The following is a 24310-nucleotide window of genomic DNA, read 5'->3' as shown; positions in this document are numbered from 1 at the left end:
AAAAGGAGAAGAAATAAAAAAATGCAGTAAAAAAAGCAGTAAAAGATCGACAATAAAAAAAATGCGCAAAAAAAAGTGTGTGATTCACTACAAGAAACAATGTAATTATCGACGCCAAAAATCGACGGTCAAATTTTTCGTCGATATTTTTCGACGGCTTTGTCGTCGATAAAATGAAAAAGAGATGATTAGAAATAAAACATTAAAATCGACGACAATGTCGTCTATTATTTTGGTAACTTTCTAACCTTCCAACTCTATCGTCACACTATCGACAAAGGAGTGGTTGAAAATTTTTTTTCTTTAAAATCAACGGATTAGTTGTCTATTTTAATAATTAAAATATCGACAATTTTTACCGTCGATAAATTTAGATGATAGAGATCTCCTTTCTAATATGGATAAACGGTATAGATTTATTACATAAAATAGACGAATGAAATGTTGATTTTTATTTTACCTAAAATCGACGAAAGAGCCGTCGATTTTTATGAACAAAAATATCACTCCCGCGTTTGCCTTCCCACGTCCCTTATTTCACTCATTTCCCCAAAATTTAACCCTAAACTTTCATAGAATCAGAGTTCAGACTTCAGAGTGAGGCTTCTTCTTCTCCTCCAATGCTTGAGAATAGAGACCAGAGGCGAAATTACAGTCACGTAGAGAGGCAGAGTGAGGCTTCTTCTTCTCCTCGTTTGGTAACTACTTACTTCTGCTTCTTCTTCTTCTTCTTGATTTTCATGTTTCTCTTGAGTTGAATCGTCATTTTGATTTCTTTTCGCTTTTGTAATCGCGGTAGTTTTTCTGTGAGTTTTTGTGAAAATCTGTGTGTTTATGTGTTGCTGTTGTAATACCCTAACTACCAAAGTTCACACTTCCGGCTGCGCGACTCTGATAGCTCGGACATTACGACGACACTTATACTACTTAATACTAAAATATGAGCCTGTTTAAAACTTTAAACCACAATACCGCTCCCAAAAATACTTTCGTTCGATAACGTACCTCCATAAATACCATTCAACTTACAACAACCCATAAAGAGTACATCCATATATATACATAAATATATACAGATAATATTACAAACATAATCCAATACGATTCCTATCCCTCTTACAGATTATATCAAGATAAAGGCGAGGGTGCAGTAAATCATAACTAAAACAATACAGAGCATCACAACAATAATTAATGAGGCTTTTCGAAACATAAATTACTTACTGAGTTAGCGAAACGAAGCAGCCGCGAACACCGAGCACGACACGCAAGCATCGATATACAACCCTGTGACAAATAACGCTACAACGCCTCAGCCGAAATTATCAGAACAGCGACAAAAGGCTCCTCGAATCAAAACGCTTACCAAGACCGAGGGAGAATGGCTGAACCGAATAGCGACGGTCTCCGAACCGGTTCGGCTGCAGCCCGGCAGCCACCTCAAGCGGCAGCAGGGACCTGAACAACATGCAGCGACAATGATGTTCCCAGAAGCTCAACAGAAAGGAGAACCAGCTTAAAAATCCTTACCGACAAAGCCGTCTAGCGACAGCAATGGCGTTTCCGGCAGCTAGGCGCGGCGGCGCGGTTGACTTCTCCTCTAAAAGTTCTGGGTCTTACATTCTACCCACCTTATAAAAATTTTCGCCCTCGAAAATTGATACAAAATGAAAGAAATTCCATAACAGTTCACCCTTGGACACATTTAAGGAAGAAGCAAAAATATCTCAAAATATAATCATATATACGATTTTTCAAATACTTTGATTGTCATAAGCATAAGGATGTAAAGGTAGGAGTATGGTTGCAAAGCAAACATTACAAGACAGGCTCAAGGCAAAAAGGTGACATGGTTCGACATGTGGTAGAAGAACGAGGCATCGAAGGCTATAAAACAGGATGGAGTTAAACGACGTGCTCAACATCCGCACACTAATCTCACATCAACCTCAAAGCTTCAACTTTCCAACTCCATCAAGCACTTTACGATCCCCATATCCGGTCATAAGCCTAACGACCTGCAAACCCGTTCGCAAGGAATAAAACACCCACAACTTATAACGTCGCACACCTACCGCTTCAACTTCCATATACACATATCACGTCTTAAAGAACTAACGCATCGCACTACTACGTCTACAAGTCGCACGTGATATCAAAATAATTCTCGAGTCTACTCAGAAGGATACCAGATTTAGAACGGAGAAGCAATTGTCAAGGGTAATACTCATAGATTTAAGGGAATGTATCCAATTCCCAGATAACAAAGACGCTCAAGCAATGAAGTTTGCTAAAAATAGATCAATTGACAACTTCAAAGATAACCCTTGGATCAAAGAAGTTCAATAGGGTCAATAGGAAGAAAACTAGCGCATCCGTTTGAAACAAACTCAAGCTGAGTCGAAGAAGTATGAGGTCTACAGAAGAGAATATCTCAGACCCAAGACAAAGCTCACAGAACTCAAGAGCACGATTACAAATACTTTCGAATACATTATCATGAAAGAGTCGAAAACTTGCAGAAAATCACTTTGCAATTTAGAAGAAAAGCTCAATAGCAAACATTCCTCAAGAGGGCAACAAAAGCAATAACGTGGCCTTGCTCTAATTCAACTTCATGTTGAAGTAGATTATGCAGAGTTTTAGAAAAACAAAATGCACACAAGTTTGACTAATAGCTAAAATATTTCCTCAAATATTTTAGAAAGATAGTTAGGTGCACAACCTGACCAAAAGCAATTCATAAAACTCGGAATAAATTAAATGCTTGTTCAAAAATTTCCAAAGTCCATATTCAAACAAGCGTGTATAACATTCATAGTAAGGACGCAAGAGAAAATTAAGCTCTTTTTAGAAAAGAAATTCCGAGATAAAAATTTGCTTACAATTTGGTAAAGAAAATAAGTGGTGCGTTACAAACAAACCGGTTTCCACTAAACAAGGAAACGTTCCAAAACCTCATTTAAAATAGCGCATGTCAACTTTAAAACAATTTTGTCAAAAATTGAACAATGGTTTCAATCTAAATCAAGCAACGGAAAATAAATTCCGTTTAAAACTTCTCACAAGAGAATTCAAAACTTCTTTAAAAAGTTCAGAACAAGATTCCCAAAAGTGTTCTTAAAATCACCATCTCAGAAGAACATTCAACAAGTTTAAGATGTACTAAAAAGGAGTCAAGCCTTGCAAGAAAGGATCTTAAATTAAAGTAGTTCAAACAAGATCCACTAAACATGAAACATCAAACAAGTTTCAAATTGATCCAAAAGAATACAAAAGTCATAGAAAAAGACAACTCAATCATTTGTAATTTCTCAATGATAAATCTTTGACTAAAAACTCTTGTAGAGATAATGAGAGAATAAACAATGCACTAATTTGAAACAAATCAAACAGACTCATACAAGAATGAGATTCACCAGAGAAGAAAAACCAAGATCAATGGAAACCTTTACAAAATGTAAAAGATTAGTTAAAAACAAAGTCAAGTATGACATTCATAGAGATGGAAGGTTTAATAGAGAATTTAATCCATTCATAAGAAAGAAAGCTATGAGTCCAACATTTTCAAAAGAAACAACAATGGAATAAACCATGTAGTGTGCTAAACCAAACTCAATTCAAAATACGTTAAGTAAAGCTTATCAAACGAAACTCAACCGGGATAAAAGCGAAAAATCCTTTCTTTCCAGAATTTCGGAAAATATCCAAATACACAATCAAATAAAGATGTCCATTGGAACTATAGTAAAATTACTAGAATGTCAAATTTACTTTTAAAGTAAGTGCAATTGCGTAAACCAGTAAAAGTACAGGCAATGTATTAGAAAGAAATAGTTGTTAAACTGTATAAAAAAATTTCAAAGTCTCATATATAGAAAAGTATATATCCAATCAATAGCAATTTTTATAAAAATCTCAAAATTAGCTGTAATTACTGTTAAATAAGAGGAAAAATGAATCAACAAGTCCTCTAAGAATGAACTCGGAACCCGGAGTTAAAAGTCACAGCACATTAAGACAAGTTCAGGGCTACATCAAGGAACACGTGAATCAAGAAGAACTCAAACAGAGGAAGATAGATGCAACAAGGATTCCAAACAAGCCTATGCAATTAAGATCAAACAAGAATGGATATGAATAGAGGAATAAAGTTGAAAAATCAAACTACTTTTCAAAAGGATTAACAACCAAGAACTTCAAGTTAGGATACGAAAGAACATATCGACTCGAACAGAATTCAAGACACACAACTGAATAGCCTCGAGAAATAGTTTTTAGCGTTCCCAAAACCCGTGATTCGCTTTACTCAAAACTCGTATAACATCTATGATAACCCATCAGTGCCTTCATATACATAATCCACTAGTATTAAGCTGGCCAAACTTAATATCAGGAATTATGCAATGCAAGACTAACAGCGTTAATCAATAGACCGTCATGTGCATAAAGCTCTAATTCTCGTTATACGACAAGACATAATACATGACAAACGCTCAGAGTATGCAATTGAAGCATAGTCGGTCCGTTCCTCAGGCTCTACAGGAAGGACTGCTCTGATACCATAATGTAATACCCTAACTACCAAAGTTCACACTTCCGGCTGCGCGACTCTGATAGCTCGGACATTACGACGACACTTATACTACTTAATACTAAAATATGAGCCTGTTTAAAACTTTAAACCATAATATCGCTTCCAAAAATTCTTTCGTTCGATAACGTACATCCATAAATACCATACAACTTACAAGACTTGATCATAATAAGACTTTTCAAAAGTTCTGGGTCTTACAGCTGTTCAAATCAGAGCTGAATTGTTCGAAGATGATGATTGCGAGAATTTTGACTTCGATTTTTTTTTTTAAGGTTTTGGTTAGTTTTGTTTTTGTAGTATATTAAGACACTGATTAAGCTGAATTTTGTGTTTGTTGTGATTTTTGAAGCTCGGTGTTGAATACTGAGACTAATGAGCTGGTTGCTGTTAAGAAGATAGCGAACGCGTTCGATAATCACATGGATGCAAAGCGCACACTCCGTGAGATTAAACTCCTGAGGCATCTGGATCATGAAAACGTGAGTCGGCTGTCCTTTCTCAAGTTTAATATAGTTTAGATATCATATACAGTGACGCTTATCTCTCTGAATTTTGTAGCCAGTTGTTATATATACATTTTTTTTCCAGAGTGATAGCTTATGATTTTTAGAGAAAAGTTACAAAGACACTTAGCAGTGTGAATTTTGTAGCGATTTTTTTTGGCGTGATATTATTTTTAGAGCATTTGGTTTGTCTCCTTGTTTGCACTGTTCCCACTAATGTTTCTTATAATTATGTTATCTTTAGGTGTGAGGATTATGCAATTTGCTTTTTGCTTTCAACCAGAATGGAATCACACAATTACATGGCAAGTGCCAAATCTGTATCTCTTTATTGTATAAGTTCAGGAGTTTCTCAATCTGCCATTGCTGCACTCTTTTGTAAATTCAATTTCGGCCAGAAGCAATTCTCTACTTGCTGTTTTGGTTTCACTCAACCTTGTTTGATTGACAAGTTCAGGTAAGTCAGTGGTGGCATTTCGATTATCCTTATGCTTGTTGATCATATGGATAATCTGGGAATATATGTGACAACTTTGTTATGCCATTTTTTATTTCTGTACCTGAATGAGCTTCTTTTAATCTATTTGGTTAAAGGAAAAAGGTGCAATTCTTTTGGAGAATTCCGGTAGTTTGTACAAGGTGAAATCCGAGATGAAGTATGCCATGAAAAGTTACTACATGGAATACTATTTTGAGACCAACCCTGATGATATTTGACATTTTCCCATTTCTTTTGGCTGTGAGTTGTTTGTAAATTTAGGTTGCAGCTCAGGAGATAGTTGTTGTTTAATGTATTTTGGTTTCTTGTTGTTACAGTAAAAGATGGGGACTGGAATTTTGATTTGCATGATCTGCAGTTATGTTTCGATGTAAAAGAATTCTTGGTATGGTTTAATCCTTATGTTTTATTTTTTCCCCAAAGGATAAGGAATCACCTATTTCTAGGTTATCACTAGGTTATTGCTCCTCAAAGTGCAAGTGGTGTGCTTCTTGATGCACCTGAAGCTAGCAAGCTCTTGAGTGCTGTCGCAATTGCTTTGTCAAATTGTTCAAGGTAACTCTTCTTACTTGTTGTGTAGTGTTTAGTAAGCAATGAAAATCACAATAACTTATGTTCATTGGCATTTTATCTTGGTCTAATTGTAAATGATAACTAGTAACTTCTTGTTCACTGTGATATTTGTTTTTATGGCATGCTTGTTATTTTCACTGGAGAACTTTAAAAAGGGAGCATTTGTTTAAAAAAAATGCTTTTAGTGAGGGACTTTTTCAGCTTTTTTTTTCCTTCAGAAGTTACTCTTTCTAGCTTATAGGAAAGCACTAATTGCCTCTTCTTTCTTTTCATTTTGGAAAGCACTAATAGATTCGGATGTATGCTTTAATTTGTTTAATCTATGGATATATCTGTACAAAACGCTGCCAAACATGCAGATGGTGGCTGAGTAATCCTATTCTACCCAAGCCTGCTTGCAAAAGGGGTTTTAACAAATTAAAAGTACCGGTAGTGCTGCTGTTTAATTTTCTCTATTGCAGGTTTTGATTTGCGTCTGCTTTTCTCATGTCATACACTTTGGCTTATTGAAAAAGAAACACAAAAGCATAAAGCAAAACGAAAATCAGATTCTCATTACATGAAGGCCCAAAGTGCTGGTCGATTTATGATTTATGTGCATTCCAAGATGATGATAGATAAGTTTGGAACTAATTCAGAATATTTTCTTTATATAATCTAATCTTTTAAATGAAGTTGAGAAGGAAATCCATTGACCAACTTTTTATCTGCCCTCAGCTCTCTTTAAATTTTATTTTTATCTCACAATAACTTTAAAGTTGTAATATATGTTTGAAATTGAAGATAGATTTTAATATGCCCTGCTACGACCAAGTGATAAGTATTATTCTTTTGTTTTTGGGCAGTGGATGATGAATACATAATCATTGGATCTGCTAATATCAACGAGAGATCAATGAATGGTGGAAGAGACACTGAAATTGCTATTGGAGCTTATCAACCCTCCTATTTGGCAACCAATAAAAATAGTGCAAGGGGCCAGATCCATCGCTTTCACTTGTCCTTGTGGTACGAGCATCTTGGCATATATAAAGAAACTTTCCTCAACCCTGAACTTGAAGGTTGTATTAGGAGGGTCCATCAACTTGCTCAAAACAATTGGAACAGATATACAGGACAACCATTATGCACTTGTGGCCACCTCCTGCGTTATCCCATTAACATTTCTCTTGATGGAAGTATCACACATGATCCTGAAATATTCCCCGACACCTATGCAAGAATTCGAGGTAGTCAACACTTAGATAGTTGGGTGGTTCGTAATATAAGGTGGGCGGGCACAAAAGCTGAGTTTAGTATTTTGTATTAGATAGTGGTTGAATATTTTGTATTATTAGTGGATTGCAATTTTAACGAATATAAGTCTAAGTTTAGTTATTTATTTTGTCTAGAGTCTTTTATGTTAGAGAATTATTTATTATTTTGATAAGTTTGTAAACTCATTATCTAATATTTAGTATAAATTTTATTTTTATATTTAAAAGTTTATTTGTTTTGTTATTTATACTCTATATAAATTTTATTTCTATATTTATTTGCATTAATTGTTTACTATTTTTCAAATAAAAAAAATAATTAAAACATGTCTATTAAAATCGACGGAATGGTTGTCGCTTTTTAATTTTAAAATAGACAAGAAAAACCAAATATAGACAAAAGAATTGTCGGTATCTAAATAATAAAATCGACGGCAATTGTGTCGATTTTATTGGATCCAATATCGACGGTAATCTTGTCGATTTTAGTAAGCATATTATAAACGAAAACGTTGTCGATTTTATTAAATCAAATATCGATAAAAGTGGCGTCGATTTTATATAATAATATCGACGGCAACATTGTCGATTTTAGTAAGAAGGTAAAATTCTCAAACTCATATTACAGACAGTAAAGCCGTCGATTTTATTAAATTATTATCGACGGCCAGGCAAGCCGTCGATTTTAATAGAATTTTAAAAAATCGACAAGCTTTATAGCGACCACCTCCGCTGTTTATTTTGCCGTCGAAATTTAATATTATCGACGGCTAAGCCGTCGATTTTGCCGTCGATTTTAACGATGTTTCTTGTAGTGATTTATGTGCATGCTGCATGCTTTAATTTTTATCTCTAATATTTTTGAATTTTTTTAAAGTTATTCCTAACGTTTAATTTAATTCAATTTTATTCTTAATATTTGAAATATTAAAATTTTATCTCTATTGTCAATTTTTTATAGTCAACTACTACTCAACTTTTCCTTTTCAATTTTATCATTGATTATTTTCATTCTCTTTAACACACTCTATCTTCATCTTAAATCGTATCTCTAATTTTCTAATTGTAAAACACACAACAGTAATTATAAACCAAAATAAAAAATAGAAAGAAAAAGAAGGGGGAGAATGAAAAAATGAAAGAAGAGAGGAAGCAGAGATGTATACGAAAAAGAAAGAGATGTAAAGTAAGAAGGAGAAAAGAGGATGAGTCGCCGATTAGACAAAGAACTATCGTCGACGCTGTAAATGAGGCGCCATTTCTGGTCAGATCGAAAGAGAGGAAGAAAGGGTCAGGCGAGAGAGAGAGAGAGAGAGAGAAAGAATATATATATACCACACGCGATACGGACACAACAAGACACGGATACGACGATACGTTATTTTGATAAAAATATAAGATATGATACGATATGATACGTCATGTAATATAGTAGAATGTATAAATAATAATTAATATTTTATCATTATAGATAATAAATAATAAATTATAATAAAAAATAACATTTAGAAATGTGTGTACATACACGTATCAAAAAATAAAAGAATAGATCAACATGGATATAAACATTCTACACTTATGTATCTAACTTATTGCAAGAGTATCCGTGTCGTATTCGTTATGAACACAGATACATTAAGATTTCAGATGTGTCCCTATTTATTAGATGAGAGTAGTGCTGTTGATGATGTTGCTACTACTTGGAGTCGTCGCCAGAGCCAATGTTGTCACTGTGGCCGAGCTACATTGCCGCCAAGCTCTGCCTCTATTCTACCACCAAGCTCTATACCTCTATTCTACTTGTGATACTCATGTCGTGGTTGTTGTTATCGTCCTTGTATAGCCGTAACCTCTGCCATTTTTTAAGCTATCATGAGTTACTATTGCTACCACTTCTCTCTTTCTCTCTCTCCCCTTCTCTCTCTCTCCCTTAATTTCTAATTCAATCTCTGTTTTGTATTTTTTCTTTTAAAAAAATCTATACGACGTGGATATTGTTTTTTATGATGGCAATGATTTTAGATTTGAAAGATACAGTGTTGATTAGGTTTTGTAGGTGGTGACAGTAGCAATGGAGATGTGTGAATGGTTGTTACTGTTGTTTGTTGGGGAAAGTAATAATAGAGGGGTGATCGTAACGGTGGCAACATAAGAGGGAGAGAGTTTGAGATTTTTAGGATATGAAAAAAAATAAAGAATGATAAAAGTTAAAATTAAAAAAAAATTAACTAACAGTTAACTGTCAAAAAAAATTAACAGTAGAGATAAAATTAAAACTATTTTAAATATCGAAAAAGCTCTACATCCATGTAAAAATTACATGGATGTTATCCAAGTTCTTTTCACTCCACGCCCCACACAGTGGTTTGTGTGACACGCACCTAAAACAAACGTATATAACCTAATCCTTATTTTGCATCACTAACCTTTCTCAACGTAAACCTTTCGATACAACGTCAACCTTCTTCTTCTTCTTCTGTTCTCCTTCTTCTTCTTCAACGTAATTAAATTTGTTGCTTTAATGTATTCGCGTTATTCTTCTCTGCATTATGGATTTGGATTGACTTCAACGTAATTAGCTTCGTCGTTCATCTTCTTCTTCGTTTTCTTCTTCGATCTACACTTCAGAATTGAAACAATGAATGAATCAACTTCAAATCAGTTGAATGAGTGCAATTTGGACAATTCTTCCAAAACGTATCAATTTGATGAGGTTTGGATTATTGAATTTTGAATCTAATTCAATGGAATAAAATTGCTAATTTTATTTGATGACAATTGAATGGACTGAGGTGATCTTTATCTGAATTGAATTGATAATATGTAACTGTGAGTGTGAGTAACTGTGACTAACTATGAGTAATTGTGAGTAACTTTTCGGTTCGGTGAGTACTAAAGAGTTGGTTCACCATGTTCATGTTTTCGGTTTGGTAAGCAGAAATGAGTCTACAAAAAAATTGGACGAATATATTCTGCTTTGTTCGCTAAGCACTATATAATTGTTTCACCATAATTAAGATTTCGGTTCACCATAATTAAGATTTCGGTTCACTATGCAGACCAGCTGTGTTGTGGATGAAATATTGTTCCAAGGGTGGGAATGATTTTCAAGACATTAGAAGAAGCTGGAAAGTTCTACAAACATTATTCCAAACTTACCAGTTTTTCTAACAAAATAAAGAACACGACTCGGGACGGAGACAAGATTAAAAATCAACTAATTGTATGCTCGAGATAGGGGAGGTGGAAATCAAAGATATCTCCAACTTTGAAGACAAACCCTTCAGCTGGGTTAAATTGTCCGGCCAGAATTTACGTACACATAATGAAGGATGTTGATCTTTGGATAATTTTCAAAGTTATTTTGAATCACTCACATCCTTGTTGTCCAAACCAAGCTGAGATGCTCAAACAACACAGGGAGCTTAGCATGTTCGTGCGTCGCACCATCAAAACCCACGAAGAAGCCAAAATCAGACCGAGCAAAACTTACCAATCATTTGTGGCAGCAGCTAGCAGCCACCGTGAACTAGGTTTTATAGAAAAAGACGTAAGGAATTACATTACAAGGGAAGTACAGAATATTTCCAAAGAAGACGATGCCAAAGAATTTGGGAAGTACCTAGTTAGAATGAAAGAGAAGAACCAAAATTTCTTCTTTGAGCTCAACCTTGAAGGCGATCACTGCAATAAACATGCATTCTGGGTTGATGCAAGAAGCAGGGCTGCATTTGATTATTTCAGAGACGTGGTCTCATTTGACACCACCTATAACACAAATAGGTATTCGGTTCATTCAAACATATTTTTGATGTTCAGTGAGTGTATATATTTTGGTTCACCATCTTGTGGTTGTTATTTATGCAGGTACAATTTGGTTTTAGGTTCTTTTGTTAGCGTGAATCACCACGGCCAGTCGACACTCTTGGATGCACGCTGATAAAAAATGAGGACATCTAATCATTCAAATGGCTATTTGAGTGTTGGTTACGTTGCATGGGAGGGAAGGCACCAAAAGGTATTCTTACCGATCAATGCGCATCGATTTAAAGGGAAATTGAGCTGTGCATGCCAACAACAATTCACCGCTGGTGCATCTGGCACATTATGAAGAAGATTCCAAGCAAATTAAATGGCTACAAAGGGCACATCGATATTGAATAAGAGATGAGCCATGTTGTTTGGAACTCTTACATAAAGGACGCATTTGACAAAAACTGGAACGATTTTCTTACAAAGTATGGCCTCGTAGGCAACAAGTGGCTTTCAGGTAATTGAGGTTTAAATTCGAATTATTTTTATGCTCATATTTATTTTTCCCAAAGGATGCACTGTTTTTGGTTCACTAGACCTTATACTTTCGGTTTGGTATGTAGAGCTGTACGAGGATCGCCATATATGGATTCCGGTTTACTTGGATCACCACTTTTGGGCCGAGACGAGAAGCACGCAAAGGAGCGAGAGTATGCATTCATTTTTCAACAAGTTTATCACACGGAATAGCTCCTTGAGACAATTCGTGAAGCAATACGACAATTGCCTAGCAAGCAGAGAGTAAGCAGAGAGAGAATTTGATGCTGCAGATTTTCACACCGTGATACCGTGTGCAACAAAATTAGCAATAGAGGCATAGTTTCAGCATGTATATACCCATGAGAAGTTCAAGGAAGTTCAAGCTCAATTCAGAGGTAAAGTGAAATGTATCACAAGATCAATACATTCCACCTTAGGTTTCACAACATATGAAGTAATAGAGTAGGTTTCCAACTCTAAATTCAATAAGTTTGTCGTCACCTACGACGCAGTATCACGAGATGTAAAGTGCCATTGCTTGCTGTTTGAGTCTAGGGGCATATTGTGCCGCCGTTCCCTAAGTGTCCTAAGCTTTGAGCGAGTGGATAACGTATCACCGAAATACATATTAGAACGTTAGAGCAAGAACATAAAAAGGAGGCATACACACATTAAGAGCAGCCAAGATGAACCTCTACTAGAGCCAAGAAGTAAGAGATTTGACGAATTGGTGTTTCGGTCACACAATATATGTGAATTTCCATCTGAGTCTGAAGAGTTGACCAGAATTTTGCACCGAGCATTTGACAAGGTCATGGCGGAGATGGAAGAATATCAAGGGAGAAGCAAAGGAAAAAGTTTGTTAAACCACGAAGAAGCGACATTAAGCAATGTGAATGACCTTCAAAGCCCACCACGTGTCAAAATAAGAGGTCAGCCCAAGAACAGACTTGGATCAAACCTGGAAAAAAAGATCTCAAATGCCATGAAGAAAATGAAAAAGATAGCTCCAAGTGAGGTAAAATTGACTTGCTTTTGATAAGTTAAAAATTCAAATGTTCATTTTGCTAATACACAATTATGTCTTTTGTAGTTGAACCTTTTAGACTCCAGATCATCGATTCAGTTAAGCTCCACTCTTTACAATACACCAGATATGAATTATCCAAGAGAGGATTTTACAAGTTTTAGCTTTTATTAATGTAAATTTTTGTTCACCCATGAGCAAATTTCGGTTCACCATGGTTATAGCAGGTTTAATTTCTGAATGTTGATAGTCTTTAATGAATAATCCCTTTTTTTGTGAAATTCTATATTGATATATGCAGTTTCTCGATTCATCTAGTGTATTAATTTCTAAGTTGAATAATTAGAATTTGTTTTTTGGTTCAAGGTTCAGAGTTCAGATTTAAGGGTTTAGGGATTAGGGTTTAGGGTTTAAGGTTTAGGGATTAGGGATTAAGGTTTAGGATTTTAGAGTTTAGGGTTTCTGGGTTCAGGGTTCAGTGTACAGGGGTTCAGTGTGTTTCAAACTTTCGGTTCACCCCATGTATTAGTTTCGGTTCACCGTGTACATGGTTGAGGGTTTAGGGTTTAGGTGTCTTGGGTTTAAGGTTCAGGGTTTTAGGGGTTTAGGGTTTACGGTAGGGTTCAGGGTTTAGGGTTTAGCATTCAGGGTTCAGAGTTTAGTGTTCAGGGTTCAGGTTCAGAGTTTAGGGTTTGGGTTCAGGGTTTAGGGTTTAGGGTTTATGTTTTAGGGTTTTAGGGATTTAGGGTTTATGAGTTCAGGGTTCAGTGTTCAGGGTTCTGGTTTTAGTGTTTAGGGTTTAGGGTTCAGCGTTTAGGGGTTCAGTGTGTTTCTACCTTTCGGTTCGGCCGGTGTATTAATTTCGGTTCATTGTGTTTTTGGGGTTCATAATTTTTTGGTAAACACCCTGATTTCTTTCACTGTGAACCTGCGACAAAATAGCAGCTAGGCAGTTCCAACAAGTATATAACAAGACAAGGAGTAATCCATCTTAAATCAGTATATACATTAACATTAGATCTATACATTAATATTACCATTTACATTAATGTTGACATATATACATTCAAAAGAAACAGTGTCTGCTTTTTTAAACAAGTTAAACAAAATATTGTTAATTAGAACCATTCAAACTGTACTGAAAACAAGTTATAAGAAAATATTGTTAATCAGATTCACTTGATGTTTCTGAATCCGTTGAAACAACTTTTTCTTTTTCATGAGCCTCTTTTGTCTTGTTCTTTCTGCCAACGTTATATTGTCGAATTCTGATTCTGATTTGGATTCTGAAAAAGATTCTTCTTCCGAAGAAGAATCCACAACAACAACTTTCTTTTCTTCTTTCTCCCTTTTTATTTTCTCTTTTCCCTCTTTTTGCTTTCTATACAGAAGTCCCTAAAACACAAAATAATTTAGTTAGCAGAGTATTCGAAATGAGGAAATACAAAAACAATCAGGTGAATCAAAACGACCACAAACACTGAACCGAATGCAATTCATGTGATGAATAATACGTGATAAACATTCAATTATCAAGAAAAATATTTCTGCATGCACAATGATTCAAATCAACACATTACCATTGTGTCTGTTGCTTCCTCATAAATCCAGTCGAGCATTATATTCTTTGTCCAATAGGCCACCCACGGTGCCGGGGGAGCATCAAGTCCATCCAAGCGAGGGAACTTGGTTTCATGGAAGTATATCAGCATCAAAACAAAAACACAGCCCTCAATGGATTGTTTTTTCCCCTTTCTCTTGTTTTCGATTCCATTCCTCAAGAAGCTTAGCATATGACTTGCTTAATCCCACTGTCGGATGTTGTCCACACAAAAGATAGGCGGCTTATGGATTGCGGAGGCCATGCTTACCGCCATCCGCAGCAAGAAGCACTTCTGTACGAAGACGACAAAAGTCCTGCGGAATTTTTGCCGGTTCTCCTCCCCTTCAACACTCATATTTAGGACAAACTTTGTCAAAGTCGCCAATGTAACACAATTGAGGCTGTCAAATATTGCCTTGTCTTCCTCATTCAGTTTGCGATAGTCAACTTTTTTAGGAAAACGATCCCCTACAATATTTTAATAGCAACAAATGAGCCAAAAAGGTTCAGTTTAAATTTTTATATACCAAGGAACCGAAATTAAAGGAAGCAATGAACCGAAGTTAAAGGAAGCAATGAACCAAAATTTAAGGGAGCAATGAACCGAAAATAAGCAAGAAGTGGAATGTGTATTACCGCCGTGGCTTATCCCCAGCGCAGCTTCTACCTTGGCAGGTGTTATGTATATTTTTCCATGGAGAGTTTTCAGGCAACCATGATACTCATCATAGCAATCAATCAATTCTCTTAAGAGGGCGTGAGATACCTTCATTTCTGGGACATGTGCCAGGGCACCGAATCATATTTCTTCAACTATATCTTTCTTTTCTTGACTCATATTCTTGAACACTGTTGCTAAATGATAGTATTTCTCCGTGCGAAAGAAGTACTGAACAGTGAAACGACCAATTTCAAAGCCCTAGTTACACTATCCACTGAACTGATTGAAAACAACAACAAATTTCATTCCAAGCCCTAGTTATACTGTAAAAATGCATTCACAATAGTTCAATCTTCTAAACGAAACAAATCAATCAAGTAAACCTAAAATGCAACTAGGAGAAATGCGATATTGCAAGATTTCAAGTGAACAGTAGTTTTCTCATACTTTGGTAGTCTCTGTTGCTGTTTTTGTTCATTTGTGGTTGTTCGTTGCCAAATCTTCTAGCTATTCTTCTGCAATAGTGGTTTTCGCAGAGAACGTGACTGAAATTTCAGTGATTTTGAGAGAGATTCGAAGAGAAGGATTGGTTTTGTGCATTTGAAGAAGAAGGAATGTTTTATTATAATGAAGCGCGTGGAAGTCACGTTTATTTTAGTGACATTGGAGGCGGTTAAATTGATTTGGGCTTGGGTCAACTTGTGATTTAGGGTTTATGGGTTCAGCGTTCAGTGTTCAGGGGTTCAGTGTGTTTCAAAATTTTGGTTCGCCCCATTTATTAATTTCGGTTCACCGTGTTCATGGTTGAGGGTTTAGGGTTCAGGATCTAGGGGTCTAGGATTTAGGGTTCAGGGTTCAGGGTTTTGGGGGTTTAGGGTTTACGGTAGGGTTCAGGGTTCAGGGTTTAGGGTTCAAAGTTCAGTGTTCAGGGTTCAGGTTCAAAGTTCAGGGTCGGGTTCAAGGTTTAGGGTTTAGGCTTTAGGCTTTAGGGTTTATGTTTTAGGGTTTTAGAGATTTACGGTTTATGGGTTCAAGGTTCAGTGTTTAGGGCTCTCGTTTTAGTGTTTAGGGTTTAGGGTGGGTTCAGTGTGTTTCTAAATTTCGGTTCGCCCAGTGTATTAATTTCAGTTCACTGTTTTTTTTTGGAGTTCTAATGTATTGGTAAATACAGTGATTGTAATCACTGAGAACCTGGAATAAAACAGCAGCCAGACAGTTCTAACAAATATATAAATGTTAACATTTGATACATACATTGATATTAAGAATGATATATACATCAACATTGACATATATACATTTGAAAGAAGCATTGTTTGCTTTTTTAACAAGTTATACAAAATATGTACAACTACTATATGCATTGTTTGATACATACATTGACATATATACATTTGAATTATGCATTTTTTGCTTTTTAAACAAGTTAAACAAAATATTATTAATTACAACTAGTATATGCTATTTGCTATCTAAATTTCCAGATGTGTATTTACAATAAGGGCTAGAGAGGAAAGCAGATGGCTTGGTGAGTCTTATTGCTTCAGATTCCGAAATCACTTTGTCTCTGATTTTGTTCATTTTATGCAACAGAAAATTTGGACCATGTTGGTATCTGAAGTCATCAATGTGTTTCTGCATTTCAATTGAAATGAATTAGTTACATAAGAAAAGAACCCAAATGAAATAAGAACAATATCATTCAAAGCCCTAATCATAATGTAAAAATACAATCACAATAACCCTAAACCCTGAACACATTAAATATCAAGTAAATTAAAATCACATTAAATAACAACAAATTTTATTCAAAGCCCTAGTCATACTGTAAAAATACAATCACAATTACCCTAAACCCTGAACAAATTAAAAGGAGTCCACCAAACCAAAAAAAATTCACTTGGTGAATCAAAATTATATGAGCTACCAAACCGAAAATTGTTTATGTGGTAAATTTTGTTGATGAAATTTCAATCAACAATAATAGTATTTATGCATGGAAAAAAAGTATTGAACAGAGTAACAACCAACTTCAAAGCTCTAGTTACAATATCAACTTAACTGAATGAAATAAGAAAAGAAAGAAGTTTATTAATTTAGAAAGTACTTATTTGTGTCCAAGCTTTATATTTATATCCCTTCTTGCTTTCTATTTTTTGTGGATCTATTGTTTCGAGCCATTTCACCACGAATATTCCACAATCATAGCTAAGCAAGAATTGAGTATAATACGATCAATAGTATATAAAATAAAATACATTAAAAATAGCACTATAGAAGAGAAAGATTCTTACTTTGTACATTGACCATTCAATTGGATATACTCTGCTTCCTCTCCCAGTCCATCCTCCATTAAGGGTTCTGCCCCAGCGTACACCCTCATCTGGAAAATTTTTAAACCCTGAAAGAGACAAAAAAAACTAAATAAATAGAACCAACAACAGTCAACCAAACTCCTCTCATGTACAGAATAATTTGAATAATTTACAAGAAAATAACTTACAACAAATTTGTTTAGTTCCTTTCTCGAATCAGGTATATCTTCTGGCTTCTTGTTGATAGGGTCAAGGACATAGAACTTCTTGTTGTTTACATCAGCAATCCACAACCACCAATGCCCTCCATTGCAAATTGGGACAAATAGCTGAAGTTTTGGAAAATTATAGAATATTTCAGTCGAAACAATAGCAAACAAGAGAATTATCAAAGAATTTTTAGAAATTACAACTTACAAATGGATGCGATACAAGTTTCCTTTTGTCAAGAAACTGGCGGTGGTGGGCATACTGGTCAATATCAAACCTGTAGGATTTGTTTGTCCTCTCATCAATGTACTCCACGCCATATCTTCCCAACATAAAATTCTGCAAACTGAACATCAGTTAAATCACATTTCCACTGAACCGAACAGAAATCATATGAATAGGGAAGACATAAAAATCAGGTGAACCAATATTTACATTCTGACCGAACCGAAAAGTAATCAGCAGTGAATAGGAAATTTAGCTTACCACAATATCCTGTGGCACAATGTATATTTGTTTCTCATACCGCTTAGTTTTTATTTCGTTGAGAATCATGCTGTGTATACTAACCACCTACAAGATGAAAATTTATGAGATATACTATATAAGAGTGTTTAAAAAAATCATTAATGTTAATGCAATTGGAAAAGAATTTACTACAGCATGCACATCTTCTTTGGGCATTAGAGACATGAAATATTCTCTTAATCCCTTGTAGAGTCCCTCATGTTTCAAGACAAATACAAGTTCATATTCATTGGTACCATCTTTTGTCTTTTTCACATGTGTCATTCAATGATAACACTTTTCGATAAGCTCATTTGTGATTTTTGTCTTTTTCTACGGGGTTTTGTAAACTTGAGCCGCTGTTAAGGTTGGTTCTGAAGATGTTCCTTTAGCAAATTTTAATGCTGCTGCCACTCCAGCATTTACCACCGCCTCTACCAGGATTTCAAACTGTGAATTACTCTCTTGAGAGGGCTGAGTTGGTTGAGATGCTGGTGGACTTATCCCACGGCTAAAGGAAGGCCTTTCATCTTCCCTTTCCTTAGGTTGAGCAGCACTGCAGGATGATAGATATTTAAAAATGATATTAAAAAAAAGTGATATTTAATCACTATAGTGAACCGAAATCCAAACAAATAGTGAACCCAAATCCAAACGTACAGTGAACCGAAATTATATTAAACAAAAATGATATTAAAGAAAAGCAAGTAACATACCTGTCAAATGATGACAAGATTAGAGTTTTGTTTTCTGATTGTCGTGCCACTTGAGGTTCTTGTGATTGTTCTTCATCAAAAACTTGATAGACATCGGCATTCTTGAAAAACTCTTCAATAACAGAGCTTGTAAGAGACCCTGTAACAGCCTACTTTTTGGGTTCTAGAGGGCATCTATAAGAAACAGAAGAGAGTCCAAAGACAACAACACATTGAATTCATTCTAGTTTCAACCGAACCATAATTAAACCATGTATAAGCAGTAAACATTATCGATATTTATATAAGAAGTAAAACTTACACATGAACAGGTTCTTCTTGTTTGGATTGTTGCGCTGTTGGTTCTTCGCAGGGCTGTTCCAGAGATCTGCTTCATTAAACAGTAAACATTTCTATAATTATCCCAAACTATTATCATATTTAACAATGATATTTAACAGAAATTACACTAATCATAATAGTGAACCAAAAACCAAAGTTATACTGAACCAAAATCCAAACTTACAGTGAACCGAAATTATATTAAACAAAAGTGATATTAAAGAATTTAATGCTTACACATTAACAGGTGCTTCTTGTTCTGATTGTTGTTGCATCGGTGGTTCTTGGGCTTGTTGCTGTTGTTCTTTTGCAGGGTTGTTGCATTAAATAGAAAACAGTTCAATAACAACCATTAAAATTAATAAAAAGATTTTTTTTGTGAAACTTACTCTTTATTAGAAATTTCATACACATAGTCATCTTTGAATAAGTCTTCAATTACAGAACTCATAAGAGATACTGTAATACCCTGCTTTTCAGCTTCTTGAGGGCAGCTATAATAATCAGAAGAGAGTCCAAAGATAAGAACATATTGAATTTATTTCTGGTTTCAACTGAACCATAATTAAACCATTTATAAGCAGTAAACATTGAACAAGATTCATGTGGTGAATAAATATTTATTAACTTACTTATTATTAGAAGTTTGTTGTTTTTCCTCTTGTGGAGGGACATAGATAAAGTCATCCTTCATCAACTCTTCCTAAACTGAACTTGGAAGAGCCAATGCAAGAGGAGGTCTAAGGAATGTAAATAAAAATAAAGTTAATGTTGGATAATTAGAATTTGTTTTGAAAAATAGGAATTTGCACATTGAAAAACTCACACTTCCAAAGATTCCAAACGAGTTTGTTGTTGAAACTCAATGATTTGTACTTCAGATTCAGGTGTAGCTCTAGTGACATTTAAACACAATTTTCTTGTGATTAATTAAACAAAAATTATTAACTAAATCTAAAAGAGTAACATAAATATTTTTAACTTACACTCGTGGAGTTTTAGACGTCTTTCTTGGAAGATTTTATTTTTTCTAAAATATTTGACCGGACTTTCCGGGGTATTTTTTCTAAAAAAATAAGAAATTAAAATTAGAAACCAAGATTAAAAGCAGAGGTCTAGAAAGACATTAAATTCATTTTTGGGCAACCACCGAACCGAAAATACAATATGCAGTGTACCAATTTACCTGATATTGCTCGCAGCATTTACAGAAGGTGTAGAACTTCCTTGAGTCTGTAAGACTTGTTCACTATCCATATTTATAGTCGGCACCCTAAGCAATATAAATAAATATTAGTAATTGTATCTAGAGGAATTAGAAAAGGTGGTAGCAAAAGTAAGCAAAGTAAGAAAAAGAATTCGGAAATAATAAACTTAATCTTACGTTTGAGAGAAATTATTTTGTGCCTGTGGAGAGTCAAACTGATCCAGAGCAATGTTTGTTGACTGAGCTCCATCATTTCTTTTCTTTGATCTTTTTTCCCTTATCATCTCCAATGCTCGTTTTCTTTTTTTGGTAGCATTGTCTTTTGCTTGTTCAATTCTGAAAGTTCATAAAATAAGTATCAAGGAACCTAAAATATAAGTATCAGTAAAAAATATATGATTCGAGAAACTTACTCCTTGTCAGGTTGGGTTGGTATTTTTGCCACCCTTTCGGGTTGTTTTTTTCTTTTTATTATGGGTGTTTTCTCAATTTCATTTTCTCTGTAAAATAGATAAACACGTTGAATTTATACCGGAGACACGACACTAACAATGAAGTCAACCAAACCCACAGATACCACCGAACTGAAATAAATTAAATTGCTAAACCGAAACTTAGAAGCCCACCGAACCGAAAATAAATATATATGCAATCAACAAAACGTCTCACAAAATTATGCAATACTTACCCGTTTTCAGATTTGCTTGTGCTCTCTGAATCTATAGGCAGAGGCTTTTTTTTTTTAACCACCTTCAATGGTTGTTTTCTTTTTTTGTGGTGGTTTTTTTTATTTCTTCTTCCCTGCAATACATAAGAACAAGCACATAAGAACAAATTTAAGCAAATACAAATTAAATAAAATTGATATGAAAATTAAACTTACTGGCTTTCATATTCAGATTGGGAAAGTCTTTCCTCTTCTGAAGAAGAATCTGTCTCAACAGTTTTCTTTTTTATTTTCTTTCCTTTTTCTTTTTCGTCCAAGTTACTTATTTTTGTTTTTTATTTCTTTTTTTCTTTCTATACAGAAGTCCCTAAAACAGAAACAAGGTCTCAATTATTTAATCATCAAAAGAACAAATTAACAACACGGTGAACCAAATGAAGTAATCCTACCAAATCGAAAAACATTCATTTGGTGAATAGTACATGATAACTATTTATTCATAAAAAAATATTTCTTAATGCAGAAACATTCAAATGAACAAACTAACAATTGCAAGTAGGACAAATAATTTAATTATAACCTAAAAGCATTTCAAAGCAATTTTTTTGGAAAATTTTAGTATAGTACTTACCAATGGTTGTGTTGTTTTGGATGAAATCCGTTCAATGATCTTTTCCCTTGTCCAATAGGCCACCCATGATGCAAGGGGAGCATCAGGTGCAAACAGGCGGGGGAACTTTGTTTCACGGAAGTATATCAACATTAATACAAAAACACAGCCATCAACAGACTGTTTCTTCCCATCTCTCTTATTTTCAACTCTTTTCATTAAGAAGTTGAGAACATGCTTTGCCCAATCCCATTCCCTAATGTTGTCCACATGAAAGATCGGTGGCTTGTGGATTGGGGAGGCCACACTTACTGTTGTGGGGAGCAAGAAGCACTTTTGTATGAAGACAACAAAAGTCCTCTTGAATTTTTTCCAGTTCTCCTCCCCTTCTATACTCATATCCAGCACATTCCTTGCCAAAGTCACCAAGGAAATATTTTTGACGCTGTCAAATATTTCCTTGTCTGCTGGATTCAACTTGTTGTAATCAACCTTTTTAGGAAAAAGATTCCCTACAATATTTTAATAGCAAAAATCAGACAAAAACGGTCATTTTAATTTTCCAGACACCAATGAACTGAAAATAAGCAGTAAGTAAAAAATGTATTACCTCTGTTGGTTATGCCGATGGCAGCTGCTACTTTCTGAGGAGTTATGTATATTGTCCCCTGTAGAGTTTTCAGGCATCCTCTCTCCACATCAAACCGATCAAGCAATTCTATCAACAGTGTATTATAGACGTTCATTTCTGGCACATGTGCCAGGGCACCAAATCCCATTTCTTCCGCAATATCTTTCTTTTCTTGACTCATTTCCCTGTACACTGTTGCTATTGCCTTTGTTTGGCATTTGCAATAGTGAGTTTTCTGCAAGTTTTGAAACAGAATGTGAGGATATATTTATAATACAAAATAGATATTATTCAAATGAAAGTGGATAAATATATTTAATCTACTTATGTTATAAGGTGCCTTCTCCTTCATTGTTGCCATTTTCTTCTTGTGTTTTGGTGTAATAAAAAATTTTGGTCAACATTTCATTCAATATATCAACAAGCACAAGCATGTATATGTTAAACAAGTCAATTAAAATGTCACAACCCACCGAACCGAAAATTGTTCACTCACAGAACCAAAATTACAAAGGCTACTGAACCGAAAAATGTTCATGTGGTTAATAAATGATGATCGACTTTCAATCAACAAGAATACTATTACAGTAGTATGGCTTATCAAAGTTAAAGAGTTGTCTCTAATGTGAATTGTCCTAAACAAAACTTATTCAATACATCAACAACCACAAGCATGTGTATGTTAAACAAGTCAATTAAAATGCGACAACTCATCGAACCGAAAATCCTTCATGCACAGAACTAAAATCACAAAGGCTACCGAACCGAAAATGTTCATATTGTTAATAAATGATGATCAACTTTCAATCAACAAGAATACTATTACAGTAGTATGGCTTATCAAAGTGAAAAAGTTTTCTGTAATGTGAATTGTCCTAAACAAAACTCATTCAATACATCAACAACCATAAGCATGTGTATGTTAAACAAGTCAATTAAAATGTCACAACCCATCGAATCGAAAATCTTTCATGCACAGAACCAAAATCACAAAGGGTACTGAACCGAAAAATGTATATAATTATTCATACAAATAAGAACAACCACATATATCTTAATCAAATATAATGAGACAATTTTACAGTAGTATGGCTTATCAAAGTGAAAGAGTTGTCTCTAATGTCAATTGTCCTAAACAAAACTCATTCAATACATCAATAACCACAAGCATGTATATCCTAATCAAGTTAATTAATATGCCACAATCCACCGAACCAAAATTCTTCATGCATAGAACCAAAATCACAAAGGCCACCGAACCGAAAAATATTCATGTGGTTAATAAATCATTATCAATTTTCAATCAACAAGAATAGTATTCTTCAATGAAAAAGAAGTACTGAAGATATTAACAGAGCTCTAGTTAAACTATCCAAACCAATAAGAACAAGCAACTATATTTTAAAACCCTAGTTATACTGTAAAAATCATTCACAATAGTTCAATCCATTAAACGAAACAAATCAAACCAGTAAAAATAAAATGAAACTAGGCGAAACGCGACATTGCAAGATTTTAAATGAACAGTAGTTTTCTCATACCTTTTGTAGTCTTTGTTGCTCTTTTAGTTTGTTTCTGGTTGTTGCTTGCGAAATCTTCTTCCGATTCGTTTGTAGTAGTGGTTTCCGCAAAAAATGTGATTGAAGTTTGAGTGATGTTCAGAGAGATTCGAAGAGAATGAGTGTTTTGGTGTATTGGTTTCGTGTTAAAGATGTAACGTTCGTTCATAATGAAGCGCGAATGGAAAATGAGACGTTTTTTAGTCTGGCGCTTGTTTCTCACTCTGCATTTAATGCGCTTGAATCAATTTGGGCTTGGGCCAACTTGGTTATATGGTTATATGAATGTGTAGCAGACCTGTTTAAATATTAAGGACAAAATTAAATTGAATTAAAATATTAAAAATAAAAAATATACTTTATCTTTTTAAAAATTAAAAACATTATTAGAGAACCTCTATAATGACAAACAATAATGTTATCAATGAGTTTGATGTGAAAAAGAAAGAAAGCATATATGCACTGTAATATATAGGTCCAAAAAATGATTTGATGAATGAATTTTGTTCCCTTAACACAACCACATTCGGAACTACATTCTTATAATGCATAACT

General features: G+C 34.5%; 1 protein-coding gene and 1 long non-coding RNA gene across 4 annotated transcripts; both read right to left on the bottom strand.

The window, feature by feature from the left end:
• LOC110268267 lies at positions 1212–1609 on the bottom strand. The gene is made up of 3 exons (XR_002356400.1): positions 1531–1609; positions 1367–1458; positions 1212–1287 (listed from the first exon to the last, which is right to left on the bottom strand). It is a non-coding gene; the product is annotated as an uncharacterized LOC110268267 (long non-coding RNA).
• LOC107620298 lies at positions 16345–23943 on the bottom strand. Of its 3 annotated transcripts, XR_002356365.1 has the most exons (18): positions 23738–23943; positions 22176–22431; positions 21587–22077; positions 21172–21322; positions 20977–21089; positions 20702–20788; positions 20466–20624; positions 20268–20354; positions 20068–20147; positions 19908–19976; positions 19714–19821; positions 19471–19575; positions 19319–19385; positions 19062–19127; positions 18761–18934; positions 18195–18600; positions 18024–18110; positions 17787–17883 (listed from the first exon to the last, which is right to left on the bottom strand). XR_002356365.1 is itself a non-coding variant. In XM_021114140.1 (9 exons), the coding sequence occupies exons 4-9, from the start codon at positions 18327–18329 to the stop codon at positions 16590–16592; spliced, it is 660 nt and encodes a 219-aa protein (XP_020969799.1). In that variant the 5' UTR covers positions 18330–18600; positions 18761–18934; positions 19062–19127; positions 19319–19458; the 3' UTR covers positions 16345–16589. The 3 variants fall into 3 exon arrangements, 1 of the variants encoding a protein (XP_020969799.1); XR_002356366.1 differs by lacking the exons at positions 19714–19821; positions 19908–19976; positions 20068–20147; XM_021114140.1 differs by lacking the exons at positions 19471–19575; positions 19714–19821; positions 19908–19976; ... (7 more) ...; positions 22176–22431; positions 23738–23943 and adding exons at positions 16345–16647; positions 17307–17413; positions 17516–17656 and having other exon boundaries at positions 17745–17876; positions 19319–19458.

The sequence above is a fragment of the Arachis ipaensis genome, chromosome B10 (assembly GCF_000816755.2).
Source record: "Arachis ipaensis cultivar K30076 chromosome B10, Araip1.1, whole genome shotgun sequence".
NCBI lineage: Eukaryota > Viridiplantae > Streptophyta > Magnoliopsida > Fabales > Fabaceae > Arachis > Arachis ipaensis.
The sequence above is the reverse complement of the archived record's forward strand: the minus strand, read 5'-3'. Positions and strand labels throughout refer to the sequence as shown.